The sequence below is a fragment of the Pempheris klunzingeri genome, chromosome 12, assembly GCF_042242105.1.
Source record: "Pempheris klunzingeri isolate RE-2024b chromosome 12, fPemKlu1.hap1, whole genome shotgun sequence".
In the NCBI taxonomy this organism is placed as follows: Eukaryota; Metazoa; Chordata; class Actinopteri; order Acropomatiformes; family Pempheridae; genus Pempheris; species Pempheris klunzingeri.
Window position 1 is genome coordinate 21654013 of NC_092023.1, and position 25381 is coordinate 21679393.

Below are 25381 nucleotides of genomic sequence, written 5' to 3' on the forward strand. Positions count from 1 at the left end.
AATTACTCCACCTACTCTGAGCAAGAGCTGAAATGATTCAATTAATTGATTGGTTGATCAACACAAAATTGAAAACTTACAAGCATAAGTGTACATAACTTAACTTTTAATAGTTGATTCAAATGAAAGTGTCAAATATTCTCTGGTCAAATAAGATGTGTGATAGCAAACTGAATATTTGTAGGTTTTGGACTGATGCTCAGTCAGCAAAGGAATTTAAAGATACCACCTGAGACTTTTGGGAATTATGATGTGTAATTTCACCATTTCTTAAATTTCACAGGCAAGATTATGAATCAAAACACACACACACACAAACACAGACAGACTGCTGTCATACTCTCGACCATCCCAGCACAACAACTGCAGGTAGGAGCTAAAACTAACTGGAGGCAGTGTCTGCTGTGTCCACTCTTCAACCTTTTCATTGGTTATTCATCGTTTCCTCCTCCTCACTCATGCATATTAAATAAACATCTCGCATCACATGCCCAAGCCCCTTGATAACTTGTGCTTGTATATGTGGGGAGACAGAAAGCCCAGTCTCTCATCAAATGTGATGTGTAAGCTGTCATGTAGCTCTACAGGAGCTGGTTTTTCTCTATTCAAAACGACTGACTGACTAACATTTTCAGAAAAATATTATTTTGTTTTGTGTTATATTTATATTTTTATATTTAATAGTATTAGTAAGTATGTAAAAAAGTGATTGATTGAAAATTTGTCTCGTCCTCCTCTACAGATGCGATGGCTAATCCTTCTCCAGCAAAGAGCATGGGTGACCCAGGAATCACCCCACTGTCTCCTTCACACACTCAGGTGACTTGATCCTCTTAAGCACAAGTACTCATTTCTACCTGTTATGCTGTCTTTGTGTATAATAAACTTCAGTACATGTGTGAGTCCCATGTTTGTTCTCTCATCAGGATGGATTTCTCCATCAACTAAAATCAATCATCTGATGACTATTTAGCAAAATATCTTTGGTCCAGATACTCTTCAGAGAGTCATATTATATTTCTTCCCATACTGTGATAAAGAAACAGTGTCTGCTGTGTCCACTCTTCACCCTTTTCAGTGGTTATTCATCGTTTCCTCTTCCTCACTCATGTATGTTACATAACATTGTTAGTGTAGCGGGGACACAGAATTTAGACCACAAAATACAGCTGTAGTTAAACAAAATGTTCAGTAGCAGTAGTAGTAGTAGCAGTGGTGCACTAATAGATAACGATGGCCTGTTATTACTTGGCCCGAGGCGTGCAGGAATAAGATTATTATAAGGCTTTATTTCTCTGCTACTCTGTGTGTGTGAGAGTTGTGATTCTATTTGCTATTTTGAAATGATTGATATTATCGACCTGTTGCTGTTGATGGCTGTTGTGTATGTGAATGTGTGTGTGTGTGTGTGTGTGTGTGTGTGAGTGTGTGACATCACATTTCTCATCCCGTCAAACTCTACATTTTCTCTGCACAGCAGAACGACACAGACCAGGTACCGTCAGGGCCGTCCTACGTGGTGGTGGTTGCCATTGACTTTGGCACCACATCCAGCGGTTATGCTTATGCCTTCACTAAGGAGCCAGAGTGCATTCACACTATGAGGTAGGTCAGCACTGCAATGCAGACACTCACTGATGAGAAGTGTCGGGGTGGCCTGGAGCTACAACAACTTACTGTAGAGGTTCAACATGAACACACTATTTTCTGCCAGAGTTAGAACAATATTCTTTTGCACTTCAGAGATATCTGTATTGTTTTACTGCTTCTCACCTGTTGCTGGTTTAAAGTGGTTGGAAAATGTGATGTTCTCTATCTAGGCAGCAGTTGTTCTGCTTGGTTTCTGTCAATTAAACCACATTCACAAAGTCCTAATGAAGCAGGCCTGAGTTTGAGTGCTACCATGAAGGCAGCACGGTGGTGCGGTGGTTAGCACTGCTGCCTCACAGCAAGAAGGTTCCAGGTTCCAATCTGGCTGGCTGGTTTGCAGTTTGCAGGTGTGAGTGTAAATGGTTGCCTGTGATTGATTTGTGGCCAGTCCAGGATGTAGCCTGCCTCTAATCCAATGTCAGCTGGGACTGGCTCCGGCCCCCCAGTGACCTTTAAGGATAAGAGGTATAGACAATGGATGGATGGATGACGTGAATAGGTCTGACTAAACGCAACATAAATCCAAGTCTCCCTGAACTTTGCTTTGCTTTACACAAACACTTTGCAGGTTTAGGTGGAATTAAATGTTAGAAGTGTTTTGGACAAACAGACAAGTGTATACATCTGCTCAGAAGTGCTTCTCTGGCTAAAGAGGAGGTTTCCAGACCACAGTTTGATGTTAAGACAGAGCAAGGCTGCCTGTTTCCCTCTGCCTCCAGTCTTTTTGCTAGCGCCACCACTCCACATACAAAGCAGATAATGTTGTTAGGCACCAAAAGCCTCCGAAAATATGTTCTAAAAGCAGATTGATAAGCAGGAGTAAGTGCAAAAAAGTAATAGTTATTAAAAAAAGTTGACTGAAACAGGCAAAATAAAATCTAGGGCATTTAACAAAACGGAATTTGGAACTTATAATTGTCCTGATGAACTTCGACCCCTATTGACAGCTAAACCTGATACCAAAAAGCTGGTCTCTGTAAATTTGTACTTGGGTCAGACTGCTCCATCTACAGTGAGGACTTCCTGGGAAAGCGAAATAGGAGCTGAAATTTCCGTTATTATTTTCATTTTCAGTTCTATTTAATTTGATTGGGACGATGCAATGCAACATAATTCCAATACAAAGCTTGGCACTGATGCACAGAGAGTTTATAGCTACTGCTAATTTTTAATTCTCGTCCCTTGTTGGGCTTTTACATATGAAGTGAAGTCAAATATGCAGGAAATGTCATAAAAACAGATTACACTACAAATGTGGAATTACAATAAAATCCATGTACAACACAGTGATGCCACTGAACGGGCTTTTTGTCCATTATTTTCAGTGCCTGGTTGTATAAAGATGTGAGGTTTGTGATTGTAAACGGTGGTGCTTGTGCCCACACTGTCAAACAATCTGAAAAATTAGAGAAAATCATAGAATGCATAAATAACTGAGCTGTCTGAGTGCATATGTACCACCTGATTAATTTGAAACCATTAAGGTTAGTCCTCACTGTTTTTGAGATCTTCTTTACATGTTTCTGAAACTTGAATTGTGGATCTAAAGTGATTCCTAAAAACCTGAAGTAACTGACCTCTATTTCTTCATTTTCAATTTGGATTTTTACATTTTTGAATAGGTCCCTTTTTCTGTAGAGGAAGAACCATAAAAACTGTTCTTTGTTTTTGTAATACCAGCTGGTTATGCTGCAGCCACTGATGTACAGCATACATCATCTTCCAAACAGACAGGTCTTCCTTGCCCTGCAAGGTGCTGGTACATAATATGACTGAAGGAGTTGCTTGTTCTCTCGATGATCAATTCGCTGTGCTGCCGCTCCCTTCTCAAGTACCTTTGGCAGGACAGGAAGAATACAACTAGGGCGATAATTGTGTATCAGATCATGGTCCCTGACTGGTGTAATGACAGCCTTTTTCCAGTCAGTTTGGAATTTACTGTTCCTGATTGATAAATTACTAAGATGGGTCAAAGGTCTTATCAATATGGAACTGTATTTCTTAATAAAGTGTGCGATCTTTACTTCATTAACCTCTCGAATACAAAAGGAATTGTCAGTCATAGATGGGGAAATAAAAGTTTGTGTTTGTTGTTCCACTGATAATGTGCCATGGTGGCATTATCTGGAATGGCTGTATCACCTACAGTCAGTTTGTTGATTCATTTTTGTGTGATTTGTTGGTTAAATTATTGCATTTATAAGTGTTTCCAAAGATGTACATTTGAGGCTTTTGCTTTGTGTAATTCCACAACATCTTTATTTCTTTAGGACTTTTTTAGATCAGACAGTCAGTACTGAGTTCAGGAGATAATGATTTTTCTAAACCAGATCTTTTTCATTAGTTTGCATATTACATTATATAGCTTGCACTGAAAGGACTGACCTGACTCCTCCCTGATGTATTTTCACTGAAACATTTGTCACTTTCCATAACACAATGGAATTGTAGAAACAGACCAGACAGTTAACCACTTCAGTGTGTTCAGTGGGGTGGAGCAGGGGAACAGAGTCAGAGTGCAGAGACAGATGAAGAAATAAGGATAAGGTAATCAAAGTATTTATTGACAGCCCATGGGAAGCTTAGGGTGTGAGCTGGAAGCCAGGAACTGCGACTAGGCAAGCGGAAAAGACCCAGAGTAGGAAGCAGGACTGACAAGACAAGGACCAGGAAACAGGGACCAGAGGGGAATGCAAAACAGTGTGAGGCGAGGGGGAAATAGGCACATTAGGATGACTGGAAAAAAGCAGGGAAAATGTCCAGAATCAAAGAGTGACTTAATAGAGGCCAGTGGAGGAGAGGAAGTGACAGGGCTGAGTATTTGTAGAAGTCTTATAGAACGGGTTGTAGCTGGTGGGGCTCTGCTCTGACTACAACAACTAACAACCACACACACACACAGACACAGATAGAGAGAGATGATACAATTCTTTATCTCTTTTCTTTCTGGAAAAGCAATGAATAAAATATATATGTAAAAAAATGTTTCGTTAGTGCCTCAGTTGGCCTTCTCACAGAAAAACACATTCATTATTGATAGTCCAAGTGATTCAGTGCATGCTTCAGTGAGATGGAGCAGCCTGTGCAGGGTGGTGTGAGGCCATGCTCTCTAGCTAACTAACACACACAGCCTTGCTTGGTGTTGGTATTCTGGCTTAAATGATAAAGCTGCCTTTAATTTATATTTTTGCTTTTGTTTTTCCACCCCCACGGAATGACCAAAACCAACCAGTCTGTCAAATCTCAGTCACGTTCTGTGATCCAATCTCAGTCAGTCAGTTCTTAAAGATGTGGGTGTTGGTCAGGTCCACACTGAGCTCATGCAAAGCAAGGCAAGGTTATTTGTATAGAGCAGTTCAATAACAAGGCAATTCAAAATGCATTACGTGAAACATTAAAAGCACGAAAGACAAAGTGCAGAAGAAACGTATTATAAAGGTACATTTAAATCCAATAAATTAGCAGAGGCAATAGAAAATAAAACAAGCTAAAATAGAATAAGAATAAATTTAAAGAATAAAAGTTACAGTGCATTGCAAGTGATGAATAAAGTATATGATCTAATTAAAGGCAGCAGCAAATAGAAAAGTCCTCAGCCTTGATTTAAACGATCTAAGGGCTGCAGCAGACCTGCAGTTTTCTGGGAATTTGTTCCACATCTGTGTTCCATAAAAACCAAATGCTGCCTCTACAGGTTTAGTTTGGATGCAGAGGAGAGAGAGCAGACTTGTCCCCAACCATCTGAGAGGCTGGATGGTTCGTAGCAAAGCAGTAGATCAGAGATGTATTTTGACCCTAAACCATTCAGTGCTTTATAAACCAACAATAATATTTTGAAATAAAGTCTTCTGCAGACAGGAAGCCAGTGTAAAGATCTGAGCAGTGGAGTAGTGTGATCTAATCCCTTGGTCTTAGTGAGAACTTGAGCAGCAGCATTATGAATGAACTATTGCTGTCTGATTGACTGAGGAGTCGAGCCTAGGGAAGATAAATGGATGGATATGTTTTTCCAAACTCTGCTTAGACATAAGTCCTTTAATTTTAGATATGTCTTTTATGTGATAGTAGACTGACTTTGTAACTGTCTTAATGTGGGTGTTGAAGATCAGGTCTGAGTCCATGACTACACCTTCTGGCTTGGTTTGGTTAAAGTACCACTGATCTTTATATACAGTACTGTGCAAAAGTTATAGGCAGGTGTGAAGAAATGCTGTACAGTAAGAATGCTTTTAAAAATATAAAATGTAATTGTTTATTTTTATCAATTTACAAAATACAAAGTGAGCAAACAATAAGAAAAATCTAAATCAAATCCATATCTGGTGTGACCACCCTCTGCCTTCCACACAGCACCAGTTCTTCTTGGTACAAACTCAGCAGGCAGGTTGTTCCAAACATGTTGGAGAGCTAACCACAGATCTTTTGTGGATGTATTCTGCCTCAGATCCCAGACAGACTGGATGATGGTGAGATCAGGGCACTGTGGGCGCCACACCATCACTTCCAGGTCTCCTTGTTCTTCTTTATGCTGAGGATAGTTCCTGAGGACACTGGCTGTATGTTTGGGGTCGTTGTCCTGCTGCAGAAGAAATCTGGGGCCAATCAGACGCCTCCCTGATGGTATTGATGATGGATAAGTATCTGCCTGTATTTGTCAGCAGTGAGGACACCATTAACTCTGACCAAATCCCCAACTCCATTTGCAGAAATGCAGCCCCAAACTTGCAAGGAACTGTCACCAGCTTCACTGTTGCCTGCAGACACTCATTGTTGTTCAGCCCTTTGGTGAACAAACTGCCTTCTGCTACAGCTAAATATTTAAAATTTTGACTCATCAGTGCAGAGCGCTTGCTGGCACTTTTCTGCACCCCAGTTCCCATGTTTTCATCCATAGTTGAGTCTCTTGGCCATGTTTCCACGTCGGAGATTTGTTTTTTTGGCCGCAATTCTTCCATGAAGACCACTTCTGGCCAGACTTCTCCGGACAGTAGATCGTGTACCTGGGCCGCACTGGTTTTTGCGAGTTCTGAGCTGATGGCACTGCTTTGAAGGGAAGTGAGCATAATGTGTCTTTCATCTGCTGCACTAAGTTTCCTTGGCCGACCACTGTGTCTGTGGTCCTCAATGCTGCTCGTTTCTTTGTGCTTTAAAAAAGCTTCAACAGCACATCCTGAAACCCCAGTCTGCTTTGGAATCTTTGCCTGGGGGAGACTTTGCTGATGCAGTAGAACCACCTTGTGTCTTGTTGCTGTGCTCAGTCTGAACATGATGACCTGTGACATGAAACTGTCCTCCACAACCTCACCTTGGTAGCAGAGTTTGGCTGTTCCTCATCCAATTTTCCAGTTTCTGTTTCAGTTAATGGATTTGTTTCAACCTCCATTTGACATTGATGATCATTAGCACCTGTTAAGTATAACTGGTTAATCACACACCTGACCATGATCCTACAAAAAGTGTAGAGGAATTGATGATGTTTTGAAGTTAAAGGGTGGTCACACCAAATATTGCTTGATTTAGATTTTTCTTCTTTTCGCTCACTTTGCATTTTGCAAATCAATCAAAATAAACAATTTTTTATTTTTTGAAAGCACTCTTTACAGCATTTCTTCACACCTACCGAAGAGTTTTGCACAGTACTGTATCTACTTAACATATACTTTGTATACAAAAACAATTATTTCAGTTTTGTCATGTCTTTCGTTTAATTGAAAAAATTTGTCACATCCAGTCATTGATTTGTTCAATGCAGTTACTTAGTGCTTGCATTAGACCCAAGTCTTCTGGCGATATGGTTGTGTAAATTTGTTTGTCATCTGATTATTTGTTCTATTTTGTTGTTGTCCATGATCTGAGCCAGTGGGAGCATGTCGATGTTGATAAGAAGAGGCCCCAGAATGGAGCCTTGGGGAACCCTACATGTCATTTTTGTCTGCTCAGATGTGTAATTACATATAGACACAAAATAGTCCCTGCTCTCCAAGTAGGATTCAGCTTAACACTATACTACAAAGTCCCACCCAGTTTTCCAGCAAGTCTAGTAATGATGTTGTGGTTGACTGTGTCGAATGCAGCACTGAGATCCAGCAATAGCAAGACTGAAATTCTGCCACTGTCTGTTTTTAAGTGAATGCCAGTGAAAGCCAGAATATCAAGGCAGTAGGACTAGGATTTTTTTGGTTAATGGGGTAGAAGTGTAACATGGACATACCTGCCTACTGGTCTACTGTCCACCACACACACTACTACCACATGGTTGAATGCACACATTTGGAAAAGCATCATCTGAATAAATGCATTGTAATGTAATTCTATGGCCTTACTTGGTCTGTGGGTTATAGTGGCTAATGTTAGCAAATATATAATGTATATTTCTGGGTAACTGATTTTATATTAGTGTCCTACTGTTATGCAACATTTTAGCATATACCACTGTGCTGTAATGTGGGCAGCAACAGCTGCTTTATAGTGACATAGTCTCACTTTTAAGGTGCATAAATATGTTTTTGCTACCACATAGCACAATACAATGATTTATTATTTCTTGTGTGTCCTTCCTGGTAAAATGTGTCTGGTACAGAACAGATACATCTTTCATGTATACTTTTATTTGTAATAAATCAGCTAAATCAGCTGTCAGCTAAAAACTGTTCCATCTAGTTTCTCCCAGATTTCCCAAATTAGTTCCTCTTCACATCAAGTGCTCTTGGTGAGATGGCCTCCATAATCCCATGATACATTTCTCCCAAGAAACAGAAATTAATACTAATAATAACTGACCTCTATTTGCCCAGAAATACTGTGGTAGCTCAGTTAGCTTGGAAGATAAGTTCATATGGCTTCTCTACTTTTTTCTGAATTTAATGACTGATTTGAACCTCATAGAAGTGTTAACAGTTTAACTGGGAATATTACAAAAAGCATGAACTGAAATGGGCTGTTTCACCTGGGGGATTATTATTTAGCTGGCAATTTCAAGATGTAGCTCCAAAAGTCCAATTTGATTCATGCAAAAGCAGAAATAACAGATTCATGGTAAATGTATTGATAACTGATTTGTCTCCTCGTAGGCGTTGGGAGGGCGGGGACCCTGGTGTGTCCAATCAGAAGACTCCAACCACAATCTTGCTGACTCCAGACAGGAAATTCCACAGTTTTGGCTATGCTGCACGTGACTTCTACCATGACCTGGACCCCAGCGAATCCAAACACTGGCTCTACCTAGAAAAATTCAAAATGAAGCTCCACACCACTGCAGTAAGAATACAATAAACTGTAGACACACAGTGAATAAATGCCTAGCAGTTCTCCAGGTGAATCTGAACCAGTCAAGCAGCAGTACAAGCACACCACTACCTCATTGTTGTGTTGCAGTTTGGTGAACCTAACTGACAATGCAGCACATTGCTGTCATTTTCTATTTCTTGCTATGTTGGGGGCATTTCTGCCAGCAGCTGTTGAAATCAGTCGTATGCCTCTGTGTTTTCTATGGTGTTTATAATCAGACACGTCAGTAGTCGTAGAACGCATTGTTAGCCTGTTTATACTGGTCTTGGATGAAAAAAAAAGAGCTGGCCCAGTCACCATTTTCCATCTAAGCACAGTTAACATTTTATAGTAGTAAAAATTATACCAACACTTCATGGTGTAAATGCTGCTCTACAGCGACAAGAAGAAAACTCCATGGAAAGTCACTGAGCATTCAGTCTCACGTGGAGAATGACATGACTAATAATCTAAACTGGGTCATCAAAACCATTAGGAATCATCCTGGTAGCTATTAATATTTTATGGCAGTCTGGCTGCTGGCTGCTGACATATACAGAAAGCTGTTGTGACTGAGGTGTTGGGTCGAAGCTGACTGACCAAAATCAACATCCCTTCAGTAGGACGAGGCATTCTGAGCAGTCTCATATATCAGCAGTATGTTGGGTCCACATAGGACGTAACTGAAAATGTAGATCTTGTATTCCTGCATCATATGAGGAAGTCTGTTCTGCAGTGTTTTGATTTCATGTCCTTCATTCAACTCTGACTTTGACGTCTTCTCCCATCAATCAGAATCTGTCCATTGACACAGACCTCCATGCAGCCAATGGGAAGCGAGTGAAAGCTTTGGATATCTTTGCATATGCATTGGCCTTCTTTAAGGAGCAAGCACTAAAGGTAGTACACCTCTGTCAGCACTCGTGTATCTTCTGTTGTTTCACATATACAATTTTTTATTTTCATAATCTTATATCTACATTGTGAAGAATTAGGGCTCCATCCCATTATGAAACCCGAGGCTGATGCACGGTTTATTCCAATCACTTATTTCAGTGTAGTATTCAATTTGACTAGCACAGGACATAATGAATGTTGAAGAAGGTGTAGTTCTGCAAAAGAAAAGCATATGCAGTAAACCTTACCCAGTAATTCTTGTTAATGAATTTTACAACGTCAACCAGTGGTCTGAGCCCACCACAGTGTCACACTGCCCATGTGTTCTCTGTTTGACCTTTCCTCCTGCAGGAGCTGAGCGATCAGACAGGTGGTGAGTTTGACAACAATGATGTCAGATGGGTGATCACTGTTCCTGCCATCTGGAAGATGCCTGCAAAGCAGTTCATGAGGGAAGCAGCTTATAAGGTAGGCCGAGAGGCTTCGTTCACAGTTGTACACTCACTTTTGTTTCTAGTATCTGTGTAGCGTGTCTCTAGTCTGACACAATCGGTTCTGTTTCCACATCTTGAAGAAAATCGTAACTCCATACCTAGAATGGCTGGAAATAGCCAGGATTTAATGAGATGATTAGCCAAAATGATGTCTGTGTTACAACATTCACAGTAAGGGAGCAGGAGGGGTAGGCTAGGGCTGCTGCTACGCCACACAGTAAGAAGAGGCTCTCTTTGCTCTTTTAGATCAATGAAATGGGGATCTGGGCACATAGACCAGCAGTTGTACAGAGTTGGGTGTCATCTGCATACAAAACTGTGCTTAAAAATTATTATTATGATAATGTAAAAATATTGACTATAGATGTGAGATTGATATCTATCCTGTCGTCTAACTCCAGAAAAGAAAGAAAAAAGCCCTTTCCCCCCAAAATGTAGAACTTTTCTCCTAATTTTTTGATATTGTTTTGGAATTATTTCCAAGTACCATCAAATATTATACTGTAATAAGTCTTAAATATTACCAAATGAATATGTTCAGATATTTGAACACTTGTTCTGAACTGCTTCAGTTTCCCTGCTGTCACCCCAGTGATCTTATTCTTTTGTTCTGATCACATCCCTGGTGTGTGTGCTAAAAGAGGAGAAAGAGAGAGTGGGGAATGTAGAAGAGGGCAGAAACCAAAGAGTAGGTAGCTGATATCTGCAGTGGGGCTGGAGGAAGGGATGGAGGGAGGGACCAGCTGACAGAGAGAGGATGAGAGGATAACAAAGAGGTAAGGGAAAAGTGAGCAGTGGGAAAGCTAGCTGTCTGCAGTGACTCAGCATCAGGCAGTGTGGATCATTTGTTCGGCTGCTCCAGGAGCACAGGAGGAGGGGATGGGTGGGGTTAAAGGCATCAAACTGTAACCACTCCTCCATTTCATCCTCTGATCTCATCATCCCTTAGTTCTCCTGGGGCCATGACACAATCACAAACCTTTCTCTTTTGATCCATTCCAAACGCTGAACACCATTTCCTCTCTGGCTCCTCCCTCTTTCTTGAACACTAGAAGCAGAACAGCTTCAGTAACCAGCTCCAGACCAATAAACTAAGACAGAAAAGAGAATGTCCAGCCTTTTGATATTAATATTGCTGGAGTGTGATTTATAACAGCTGTAATTTTCTGTTGGAGCCTGTGGTCTCACCATCCTCCCTCCTCATGAGCATTACATCACGTGTGATCCTTAAGACACATTGTTTGTTATTGATGTAGTGCTACCATACAGCCATTGGAAAATCATACTGGGTACTTTCACATGAATTAACATGTTAATGAGATGAAATGAATACTGTACATCAGTTCTCAAATTGAATGAAAATTGCAATAAATTGACAAAAAATTGTGTAAAGGCATTAGAGGTAACTCAAAATAGTATTAAATGCATTTCCATCCAAAGCCATCTGTCTGTCTCATCTCTCCTCAGCTGTGACATTCAGTTGTCCGTCAGATTTGATGTTACTTTAATCATGACATCTATCTAATCAGGCTCTGTAACAGCTCACATTTTACTTGCACCGTATATGTTTAATCGCAACCTGAAGCGCATTTTATGCTGTTTTCTTCCATGGAACCATTATGGCTGTGTGTTGGGCTTCCGCTCAGCACCTGAACACATCCTGTGTAGGCACAGGCAGCACAGGCAGAGCACCAAAGCCTCTGCAGCTGCTGCTCTGCTAATGTGTTGCTTTGGGTATGCAGGTTGTGTAGACAAAGCACCTGGTCCCAGAGCCTGATGAAGTGTTGCTCTTGTCGTTAAAAATGTAGTAACAGAAGGAGCCATGTCACTTTTGATCTGGGGATTTTCCTCCCCCTTAACTTAAATTAGGTAATGCGCTCCTGATCAGTGTGCTTGTCCCATTTTGCATTAGACTATCACACATTAGAATATCACACAGGTACTACTGAGGTCCTGCACATTCAACACCAACAACACGGCTTCACTGTTTTGTCATGAACCAGTTGAATACATGTAGTGTCTATGACATCCAGGTGTTTATATGCCTATTGGAAGTATTTTCATTTTCATATTCTGTATGAGCTAAAGTTAGAATAGATTAGCTTACTGAACAACACCTTCTTTAACTAATCCGTTTCTCAAACGATGTCCACAGTTAACTTCTAAAAGGATCAAAGCCATCTCTGTGGACACATTTGGGGCGGCTGTGGCTTAGAGCTAGCACGGCTTGTTTAGTAACTGGAAGACCAGAGGTTTGATTCCCAGCTCCTCCAACCTGCTAATCAAAGTGTCCTTGGGCAAGACTGAACCCGAACTTGAATTGTTCAGCTTGCTTGGTAGCCCCTGCCATCAGTGTGTATGGATGTGAATGTACTGTCAAAGCAATTTTGAGTGGTCGACAACACTAGAAAGGCTCTGTATAAGTACTAACAGTTTATCTTCTGTAGTTTTCTCCCCTATCATGGTGCCTTTAATTACAGACAGCCACAAAACCTGGTTTGGCCATTCTTCCATTTATGCATTTTTTTATGTACAATGGGGGTATAGTGACATGCCTGGCACAGTTTCATGTGAAACTAGCTACCATAGCAGATAGTGTGACTGCAGTTATTGACGTGGTAATTCTGTGCCTAACTGACAACTGAGCTGAGCTGAGACTCAAACAGGTCCACTGTGATTGCATCACCTTTTATAGCACAAAACTCTGAAAATGTAACGTCTCAAACATTCAGCCGTATTTTAGAAGTAAACCGATGAGGACTGTTTTGAGTCAAGACATGGACAAGAAAAACAGGTGTGCTACAACAGTGTGGACATTTGAATTACGCCACCATCATGACTACTACATTGGAAAGAAGTTGAAAAGAAAAAAGATAAAAACATCAAAACATTAAACGTCTATTCTCCTGTCTGTTCTGCCCTAGTCTGGTCTTGTGTCCCGTGAAAACCCAGAGCAGCTGATCATCTCCTTGGAACCAGAGGCAGCATCGATCTATTGCCGTAAGCTCCGCCTCCACCAGATGGTGGACCTGTGCACCCAGACCAACCAGAACGGCTTCAGCCCCACTGACAATGTGGGGAGTGGAATGACCCAAGGTAAATCCCATCAACATTCACATGAAACGGTGCTGATTGTTTTAATTCCACGTTCATGTGGTATTTCTCACGTCTGACTCATTAATCATGCATGCCCCTGGACTGTTGAGCAGGTCTGTCTGTGTATGGGTTTAGTTTCTCTTTAAACACTTTCTTTGACAGGACCAGTGATGACTTTTCAGTGTGCTGTTTTTCCTCCGGTTGAATGTTGTTTCCTCTGTAGTTTATCAAAGTCATGGTAAACATGCTTTCTTTTTAAATTCAGACAGGAAATGCATGAGGCACAAAGGCACAGTGGCTTTATATTTCTTTCCCAGCATCACATTTCAACTTGCTTTTGCTTCTTCACCAACATTCTGTCCTATAAGAAAAGCCTATATTGGTTTATAATGAGAAGTTCAATGATAAATGATCCATATCTCTGCTCTTATTAAAGGGCCTACATGTCCTCCCAGTTCCCTGTTGAGTTTCAAGACATCAGTAATAAGCTTTAGTATGACTTGGGCACAATAACAAAATGAGACGGTCAATCTTTTACATCAACTATCTGCATTTGTTTGATAAAAGATGGTAACATCTCTTAAGAAAGTATTTTAGTAGTTATGCACTTACAGTGAATTATTTCACAGTTTCAGAAATGGACCCACATCGAAACCCAATAATACAATAATTATGTATTGTAACAGCTGGAAACACATTACTTTGTCTTTGGTCATTTTTGACCATATATTATCACTGTAAATAAAAAAAATCATACTGTTTTTGAAATGCAAAGACATAGATAGCTTTAAGTGGCACTGTGCTGGTTCAAACCGTTTGTGCTCAACTTAAGGAAGCAGCTCAATCGGCCAAAATGAAATCCACAAGCCACAACAAGCAGGTTCCAAAAAGCCAAGGGAAGCCTCCTCAGCTAGTTTAATTCTGTTTTAAGTAGTAGTGACACCAATCACACACTTCCCATCATCCCAATCTATGTAGCATTTCAGTAATTGCACACTCAAAGTTCTGCCCTTTGTCTGCCCCATGGCTGTTCAGGCATGTACAGGTTACATTATATACATAAGGTATATGGATATGACAGGATATTGTGCCTACAGTATGCACAGTATATACAGTGTGCTGGGATTTGTATTTGACAAAAACTGCATAACGTGCAAAACTGTACTTCAGAATGAGTAGGTACAGTGGACGTTTGGTGGGATCCAGGAGACAGTTTAGTCAAAGGAAAATAAACATTTCTTTCAAGGTTCAAGGTTCATTTATTTGCTATTCTACAACACAGGGTTGCACAACGAAATGCTAATTCTAGGCCCATTTTGCTACACAAGAAAAGAACAGTTGTCTGTGTGGATGAGTGAAGGAGTCTCACAGGAGTGTCACAGCCTGAGGACAGAAACTGCGCTGCAGTCTGGTGGTGTGATAGCAGATACCTCTGCATCTGTTTCCAGACAGCAGCTGGGTGAAATCTTTCCATTTGTTCATTCTTTCTTTTTTGATTTCCTCAGATATGACTGTTTGCTAATGTTGAAAGTCCTTTAAGGAGTTTCCAAGAGAAGCACCTCCCAGTGAATCCTCTGGTCATGTGTGCACTCTTAAACCCAATGGCTTTTGGCTCTGGGCTCATAGATTGTGAAAAAAACAAATACATCATCTAAAATGTCCACATCTCTTTGTTCTTATTTCTTTATTTTATTTTATTATGCTTTGGTGATACCGTCATAGGTTTGCTGTTGTTTTGTTCGCTCTGTTGTCTTTTTGTTGTCCACAGTACCTTACTCAGCAATTAATGTCCTAATAATACTTTAATAATAATACTTTAATTAATTAATACTTTACTATAAATGTCTAGAGTAGAGTTACAGTATAATTACCGTAATATTTGTGCTGTAATCACTCATAAAAACACTGATTAGATTTTAGATTGGACTACCAGACAATCACTAGTGCCACATTTCAACACAGTAAGGAGCCTTGTGACATAAATACAAGAATAAAGACAAGAATGAATCTCAGTCTGCTGGTATTATATTATTTGTGATGTTGGCTGGTTGGCCTATCTGTTCGTCAGACGTCTTTACAACTATAAAACAGAGTAGCATATAGTACTTCATGCTGTAGGCATTCACTGTCCCCAGAGGATGAATCCTAATGACTTGTTCCAGGTCCAGCTCTACCCACAGGCTGGGCCTATCTTCTAAAAACACATGCTACTGTATATTATTAGGTCGTCTTTGACACTTGGTCATGGGCTGTTTTAGGTGCACGCTGGAGGGGATTTTTGTCACACATCTTTGCTGCTGTTGGTAACCTGTTCCTCTCTAAACCAAGATGAGAGAAACATGACATCAAGTTCCATAAAATCTTATCTTTGACTTCCATTGTCTTCTGTGCAGTTGCCAAACAGGAGAGGAGCGAACTAAGTGCTAAGGAACGTTGTAACAAGTTACAAGAACAAGTTACTTAAGCACAATATCTCGACAGCAATGTTACATCTCATATAACGGTGTGGATCTCCTCGCATACTGCAAGGCTGAGCTAGCAGGGCGCAATATAAGAGAGAGCTGCTCTACCAGGCTTAGAGCAAATCCTGGGTCCAAGGAAAAGCAGCCATTTAGTGGAGCGAAAATCATCTGAACTTTTTTTTGTGCAAATGAGAGCACTAAGATCAATTCTGATGGCACGTCTGATCCTCAGTCCATTTCTGTTTTTAGCTATTTTCTTTCAAACATTTTTGAATATCTGGCAACACAATATGGCATCCTGACCCCACGGCTGGGAAGCCACGCTGTATGTTATTCCTTCAGTATGAGCCATCTGAGCCTTATGTTCAATGCTACAGTGAGCAAGGATGTGAGCTTCCATATTTCATGATGTATCAGGAGTTTTTTCAGCTCAAGTCTTCAGGTATGTCAGAAACACAATAAGAAGAGTTACTTTAGAGTTCATTTTGTGGTGGTGCGTATGCTGTAACAGATATTGAATATTACCAAATTCAGATTCAACAGAACATTTGTAATAAAAGCCACTATTGAAAATCATTCTTTAAAACTGTCTCGGGAGGTAATTGTTGTGTGTTTATACGATGATGTTGGGTAGCCTGATGAAATGTTAACTGTAGACCTCTCTCATGTCCTCTGCAAAGATAATTAGAGTTGGAGACTTGTCCTTCCTTCTCTGCATTGTTTCCTCTGTGTAAGAGGAAATGTCCCAATGACATTTATTGCTGCCAGCTCTTCCTGCTACTTGCCAGTCAACCTCAGGTCATACAGCTTCACTGAACTTCAGGCCAAGAAGCTTGAAATAGTAAATTGAGACTGTGGTTGTTTGTAAAAACATGAGTCTTTGCAGAAATTGTTCCGTTCAAAACTGGTGAAATTGCCTGTTTGCATTTTCCTTCTCATTAATGGAGTATGAATGGAGAATTATGAACCTGCTGGGTAAATGTTCTTGTCATGCTGCCTTCTTGGCTTGGTTTTCTCTAGTAAATTGGTTGTATTATTTCAGTCGCACTTGTCACTTTCCCTGCATCTTCTCACTGTGAGCAACTTGATTGGACACCCATTTGTGACAGACAGTCCTAGAGTCTTTGGGTGCTTCTTTATCCTCATTTATACTCTACTTGCAGTTGCACTCAAAAGTATTTAACCTCTTCTTGTCAAGCATCTTTAGTATTTTGTAGAGCACTATTTTGCTGTTATGACCTGCTGCAAACATGATGCACAGCCAGACACCAGGTTCTGACAGTGTTCCTCAGGAATCTGAGCCCATTCCTCACGGACAACAACCTCCAGCTCTCTAATGTTCTTGGGTTTGCGTGCTGCAAACGCTGCCTTCAAATCCCACTAGAGATTTTCATTTCCACTAGATGACATTCCAGTCAGGCGACTGTGACGGCCACTCTAGTATCTCCCAGGACTTTTTCTGAAGCCAAGACTTGGCGGACTTTGAGGTTTGCTTGGGATCATTGTCCTTTTGGAAGGTTTAGTGACGCCCGAGCTTCAGCTTCCTCACAGACAGTCTGTTTTCTCCTGGATTTCCTGATACTTGATTAAATCCATCTTGACTTCCAAATGCTGCAGGGTGATCTCAACGATCTCCTCTCTTAACCTTTTTGGACAATTCTCTTGACTTACAGGTCTAACATGAATCCAAACATCACCGTGAACAAACCTCTGGCCAGTCCAACCCTTGATTAGTTGCAGGTGTGCTTGAGATAACACCTGATTCTATGAGTTGAATAATTTTGAAACTGCAGTAGTCATTACTAAAAGTGGCAGTGTTGACAGGAGAACCCACCTGTAATATTAGTTGTCAGGCTGTTTCAGTTGTTCTTGTTTAAGTTGTTTATTGATCACAGCTGAAAGTCTGTACATTTTGTCAATACACCTAATTTGCAACGGAGGTTGAATAATTTTGAGTGCAACTATATGTGCTAAACATGCAAATGATGTATTTATTACATGTTCAAATTCAACTATTGTTGAAAAGATGCATTGACTAACTTTGATCAGGAATGTATAGGAACCAGACTTGCTCACAGTGTGGACACATCTCAGCCTGCTGCTTGCCTCACACATCACTGTAAATAAGCCTCACACAGCTTCACACAGCAGAGCTGCACGCCTTTGTCACTCTCAACAGAACGTTCTCTCTCTGTTAACAACCAGCTAAGGAGCATGTTCGGCGCAACCGGCAGAGCCGAACCTTTTTGGTGGAAAATGTCATAGGGGAGCTTTGGTCGGAGCTGGAAGAAGGTAGAGTCTTTCTCTTCTTTTACTCATCTGTTATGATTTCCTTTACCTGATCCTCTAGAGTAAATGCTCTTGCTTTGTCCTGTGCTGCCAATCTGCCATATTGGGTACTAGCTTTAAGTATTAGACTTGGGTAGACATAGAGCATGTTGATTTTGTTGGGGAACTGTGACAATCTAGTGATCTGTTGAAGATTTTAATGTATTTATTGAAAGGCATTAAATGTTATGATTTAAAATAATGTGTATTTTCTGTTACATTTCTTTTTTTCCCTCCCATTTTATTTAATTGGGTAGCTATTTTTGTTGTACCAAAAGTAGTTCCCTTACCTAACATTCAATGTACAGAGGCCATACATGTACCTCCCCCTTCTTAAGTTTAGTGCTGAAGTCCACAAAGGAAAACTATGGTTCATTACAACTTTGGTTGTAATTTCATCGTGCTTGCCATTGATTCTGTCTGGTCTTATAGCGCAGTTCTCAGTAGTGTACAATCGCTGAGATCTGGGAACATGGCAGTGGTCAGAGAAACATCAGCAGGCACATTGTAAACAAAGCTAGAGGTCAGTCAGGTTTTTTTGGAATAAAAACCAAGTATGAACAGAAAAGTTATTACCCAAGCTAACAGTAACCATCCACCAGAACTTAAGTCCAACTTAGACTTACATAACATAGTTGTGCACCGTGTCACTTGTGCTAACTTTCAGGTTAATCTCCAAAGTGATTTAGATCATCTGGATTAAGTGTTGGTTTGGTTGAATCTGTCTGATCATCTGACTGTTCAAACATACAAACAATTACTACAAGCAGACTTATACTCAACACAATAGTACACAAAGAAGCTTATGAATTTAGATAAATGAAGCTTAAAAACTATAATTTCAAAGAAAACAGAACTGGGACAAATAAACTTTGTTAACATAAAATTAGGATGTATGTATGTGTGTATATAAGACAAACCTAAAATTCAGCTGAAAGTAAGCATTCATATCTGCTCTGTAGATTACAGGTCCTCCTAGTTGTAGTTGTAAAGAAATGCCTAAGATGTGACCTTGAATGTGTTTCACTTTATGAATCATCTCATCTCGTTTAAACTGTCAGCTGCTGTCCACCATCTTGTCTTTGCCAAAGCCAGTTCTGAGTCCCACTCTCTACCTCATGCAGTTTCTCTTCTTTTATCACCTTACCACTGTGCTCCTGAAACTACAGCTACGGAGACGAAGGTCAGCAGTACCCTCTTCGACCTGGTTCAAGGAGCTGAGGTGTCACCAGGAGTCACACTCCTGAAAATAGCACAGTTGTAGTGGATAAGAGGCAGTGGGTACATGTCAGATATATTCAGTTTTTGTGTATTGTCTCTGCAGGTGACCGTTATGTGGTGGTGGACTGTGGCGGAGGAACAGTGGACCTGACTGTCCATCAGATCCGTCTTCCAGAGGGGCATCTAAAAGAGCTCTACAAGGCCTCAGGTAAAAGGACGTGGAGCACAGTTTCTCTCTGCCGAGGTTACATCATGTTTTTATTGGATTCACAATCATAATCCCCTCTTTTCCCAGGTGGTCCCTACGGCTCTATCGGGATTGATTATGAATTTGAGAAGCTGCTGTGTAAAATCTTTGGCCAGGATTTTATCGACCAATTTAAGATCAAGCGGCCGGCTGCCTGGGTGGACCTGATGATTGCATTTGAGTCTAGAAAGAGGGCAGCTGCTCCTGACAGAACCAACCCCCTCAACATTAACCTGCCATTCTCCTTCATCGATTACTACAAGAAATTCAGAGGCCACAGTGTGGAACACGCCCTGCGCAAGAGCAAGTGAGTCCATGCAGGAAACCAGGGACCAAACCCTGAACTGACATATTGGAACGAGTGTCTGTATCACATTGACCAGAAAACAAGGGCAATCAATCAAACCAAACTCTTTAATTAGAGAGAGACCCAACGATTCAGGAATTCAACATTAAGGATTCAAGAATCCCCACATGAGCAGCATCACATATTATATTAGGAAACAGTGGCAGGACAGAAAGAAACCTGGAACAGAACCAGACTCAAGGGGGGGGGGGGGGGGGGGTTGTCTGGGTCTGTGCTGGGTGGAAGTTGGACAGAGAGAGAGAGAGAGAGAGAGAGAGAGAGAGAGAGACAAAACAAACAGCAAATAAAATACTAACAGCAACTACAGTAGGAGTGTGACTAATAATTAGTAATATGCTAACAGTGAAAAACATGACAATAGTTCACATATGAACAATAATAATAATGCGACTCCTCCTGCAGCTGTCTGACTCTCTGTCTTAAGCCCGTCCTACCAGAGGATCACGGCCATATACTGCACTTCATACTTCAACTACTACTTCAGCTACAACTACTTCAACTATTAGCATCAACATAGCCACTCAGCGCCTGCTTACATGGTAAATATATTAGTATTTATACAGTAAAATTAAGTTAGCAGCTTCAATCATCCCAACCGTGATTGTGATCCCAATGTTGTTACATAAAGAGGAACTTGAATTGGCTGCAGCTGCCAGCCTTTGGGCAATGTTACAGTTTGCAGGAGGCTAAACCATTGGCAACATTCAACATAGCTTCTCATCATCTGCTTTTGTGGTAAATCTACATATCCGACCCATGGATGTATTGAAAGAGGTCTTATAATAATGTTACACCCATGACACAGCCTACCTAACCCTTGGAACATATCTAAATATTCAGGAAAGACTCTCTTTTGTCCGTCTTCCTTTGTTTGGTGTAGATAGTTGTTGCCAGTGCTGAAGTAGCAGCCTTTTCAATCAAGCTTTCACCACCACCTGAAGGAATTTACTTTCATTTAATTAGTGAGTAAAGCTGCTTCACAACACTATTTGTATGGATCTTGTATTCCAGAGGCTGTGTGTTTTTATCTCTAATTGCATGCCAAGGTCTGAATACACAGTATACAAGCACAAAGTACAAGTAAAAGGTGAGCTTGAGAAATAGTTTAATAGCAGACTAAATTTTTGAACACATTATAGTAGTATAGTATAGTATAGTATAGTATATAGTTAGTATATAGTATAGTATAATAGTATAGTGTTTAGTATAGTATATAGTATAGTATAGAATATAGTATAGTATATAGTATAGAATAGTATAGTACACTGTTGCCCATACAGTTGGAATAATTGTTCAATACCCCCAATTAAAGCCTGTTTATATTATATATATTTTATTCCAACTTCATGGGCAACAGTGTGTGTGTGTATATATATATATATATATATATATATATACACACTGTTGCCCATGAAGTTGGAATCAAATGTTTTTCACCTCTTCTCATGAAATGATTGTGACAATGTGATTTATTCTTGATAAATAAAGTGTATATCTTCTCAACTTTATTGATCAAACTCTTCCAAACATGTCACAGTGAAACTTAAACCACAATGAACCTTTGCAGACTGTGTATTCAGGCTTTAACTAAACTGGGGGTATTGAACAATTATTCCAACTTTATGGGCAACAGTGTATATAGTATAGTACAAAGTATAGAATAGTATACTATATAGTATAGTGTAGTGTAGTGTAGTGTAGTATAGTATAGTATAGTAGCTTATGAAGCTTCATTTAATGACAACATTATATACATATATATATACATATATATTTATATATGTGTACCTGAACAACCATAGAAACAGGATTTTTGCTTCAGTCAGTTTGCTAATCTTGCCATTTTCCCATATGAACTCATATAAATGTCCACACATTCAGGTCCGGACACCTGAAAGTTTATTAACATAAAAAAAAAATGATTATTTGATCATCAAATGGTCATTGAATGTATCACAGTTTATCCAGATGTGGTAAAAATGGCTCCTGAATGCCAGAGGCAGTCCTAGAATCACTTACTATGGATAACATGGATTTTTTCTTCATCTCCTGACTTGACTAAAGAGCACAGCATTCGAACTCAAGGAAGATAATAATGAAGGTCTAACTTTTCACTTCCAGCTATTAGAGCACTAAAACGACTCTAGATTTTAATGTCTCTGTCTCATGTCTATGTGGATTTTATTATCCCCACAATGAGGGACATTAAAAGATATTTATATGGCTGAAACTGAAGCCCTTTGTAGCCCCCAGGCTCCTCTGACGCCTTACTGGAAGTGCTCAGTCTGTCTCATTGTACTGGAAAGCCTTAGGAGGGGCCAACACCACCACTATCACACACTTACATGTGCACACACCGCACATGAATCACACACATGGGATCACAGCAAATGGTTACTATGGCTACTTTCATGATTTATGATTGGACAGCCAGGCAGCATCAGGCAGAGAGAGATGGGCTTGTTGGCATCAAGAGGCAGGACTGGGGGAAATGGTCTACACTGTCTATGACAGCGCTCCACACAGAGGCCTGGTCTTAACTGGCTCCTGCTTCTGGTTTTCAAGTGGCTAATCTGAAAATACCATGCTTCTCTCACTCTATCAACCAAAATCCCTTTATGAATGCTTTTAAAGCATCAATCGTCATCATCAGCAGTCATGTCTCATTTGGATGATCACCTCTCTTATGATCTGTGTGGTCTGATGGTCCAGGTTGGTGGGAGTGTTTATGGTCAGTACTATGTGGTGTGTAGTGAATGAATACATTGCATTATGCAGTATGGAGAGGAAGAGGCTGGTTAAAATAAGAGGGAAATGGTAGTTAGAGCTGCACTCATATCTTTATGCTATCAATTCATCAAAGTGTGTATATGTGTAATGATAGCACATCGTCTGATGGCTCTCAATGCAATTGTGTTATGATTATATAAACTTAAAATTATATAAAGTCATTTTACAAAATTATGTTTTAAGATTATAAACAGATTGTAACTGAAAACTATGTTTCAAGATGTCTGAAGTAATAAAAATGTAAGAACACAGTTCGTTACACTAAACACCAATTTGACTGCCAAACCCTTGCCATATTGTCATATATTGATTTTTGAAATATTTTCTCATTAACATTGTAATGTTGGTTCCTCTCCTCTCCTCTCCTCTCCTCTCCTCTCCTCTCCTCTCCTCTCCTCTCCTCTCCTCTCTCCCCTCTCCTCTCCTCTCCAGTGTGGATTTTGTTAAATGGTCATCCCAAGGAATGCTGAGGATGAATCCAGATGCTATGAATTCCCTCTTCAAGCCCACCATAGACCACATCATTCAGCATCTCAGTAAGCTGCACTGATAACTTCAGCACAAACACACAAACAGACTGAAATGTCTAACAAGCTGCAAATTAAATTGTTGTGCTGGCATTAATAAAACTGACTGTTTTCATAAAACTACAGACAACAACTACTATACTACTGGAGCTACTACTGGAAAACTATAAATCATACAACGTACCCAATTTCAATTTCAATCTTGATTGGACATAGTAACAGTTTTTATTTTAATATTTATTTTAGTTTTCACAACAGGGTAAAATATCCAATATCCTTAAGAGTTTGTTGTTCAGATAAACAAACATTGCTTCCATGAAATTGTCAGGAGAAATTCTACACTGATTCAAGAATAGGAATGATGATAACGATACTGATTCAGTGTGCTTAATGTCCTAACAACTTCTCATTATTTCACAGGTATAGACAGTAGAGGACAAACCACAAGTCAAATATAGGGAGACTATGGGCAACCCCTCCGATGGGGTGTGCTAATTTCTCATAGAACAGTTAAAAACGCTTTTTCCGTCATGAAAAATGTACTTTGAATTTTGGATGTCAGATATGTCTGATGACCAATCAGGTTGGAACAAATTATTACCCAAACTGCTGTAACATCCATCACAGTTTAGAGACCAACTGAGCTGCAGCCCTGTGCTCTGATGTTATCAGTGACATTTCAGGTGCCAGTCACTTACAAATGATGTGGTGAACGATAAAGTTTAGATCACCTTTGGACGACATAAACACTGACAGTCAGTCATAATCCATCTGGATGTGCTTACAGGACATTCACGTTCACATGTTCAGTATGCCTTTGCCACGCTTTGTGCAGCTGTAGCATGACCCTAAAGTACCAAGTTACATCCCAGCTGGGTGGGGTCAGAGGCTCAGGCTCGTGTATGTTTTCACCCCTTCCAAAACCTGCCTGGACTTAAATCACTGATCCATTCTAAAGAATACGAACATTCTCAACATCCTACAGTAACTGTTAGACATGAAATGTATTTTAAATTGTGAAAACTGAAATACATTTCTAATTACATCATCTTATATACATTCCTCCCTGTAAAAGTTTCTTCATTGAGATTTCTTTTTTCCTCCTCCAGCTGAGCTGTTTGAGAAGCCAGAGGTGAGTGATATTAAGTTCCTGTTCCTAGTGGGAGGTTTTGCTGAATCTCCCCTGCTGCAGCAGGCTGTCCAGACCATGCTCCAGGGTCGTAGCCGCATCATCATACCCCATGATGTGGGCCTCACCATTCTGAAAGGTGCTGTGCTGTTTGGTCTGGACCCCAGTATTATTAAAGTCCGCCGTTCACCCCTCACATATGGGGTGGGTGTCCTCAATCGCTTTGTGGAGGGCAAGCACCCGCCAGAGAAGCTGCTGGTGAAGGACGGCACTCGCTGGTGCACCGACGTCTTTGACACCTTCATCTCTGCTGACCAGTCTGTGGCGCTGGGTGAGATGGTGAAACGGAGCTACACGCCAGCCAAGCCTTCTCAGCAGGTGATCGTCATCCACGTCTACTGCTCCGAGAAGGAGAGCGTGGGGTTCATCAGCGAGCCCGGTGTCAGGAAGTGTGGGACGCTTCGCTTGGATGTGAGTGGAACGGAAAGCACAGCACCGCGCCGCGAGATCCAGACGCTCATGCAGTTTGGTGACACAGAGATTCGGGCCATGGCTGTGGATGTGTCCACTGGACGCACAGTCAAGGCTAGCATTGACTTCCTAAGCCATTAAGAAGTGAACGATAAAGCTAATGTTACAAAATTGTTGGAAGCAATGGAAATGGAACCATACACTTTACACACACACACACACACAACAAAACAATTGGGGGATATTTACTAGAAAGTGGTTAATGTTAGTGAATCTCAAGGCTCCGAGAGTTTGAATGGAAGTGTTAAACCTCACCTGAAACACAAGCTGACATTCAACCATAGAATCCATGTTTATGTCGAGGAAAAGAAAAAGCCTGGATGAATTCAGTGTAGTTTAGGTCTGTGACTTCACACCGTCGCTGTAGCCTGTTTGC

General features: G+C 40.5%; 1 protein-coding gene across 1 annotated transcript; it reads left to right on the top strand.

The window, feature by feature from the left end:
• Positions 1 to 737: 737 nt before the first annotated feature.
• On the top strand, positions 738 to 25086 carry hspa12a (heat shock protein 12A). Its single transcript, XM_070841056.1, has 11 exons — positions 738 to 819; positions 1478 to 1605; positions 8721 to 8907; positions 9712 to 9816; positions 10165 to 10281; positions 13232 to 13403; positions 18071 to 18157; positions 19518 to 19622; positions 19710 to 19968; positions 23251 to 23354; positions 24455 to 25086. Exons 1-11 carry the CDS (start codon positions 748 to 750, stop codon positions 25084 to 25086), a joined length of 1968 nt encoding a protein of 655 aa, XP_070697157.1. The 5' UTR covers positions 738 to 747.
• The last annotated feature ends 295 nt before the right edge of the window (positions 25087 to 25381 follow it).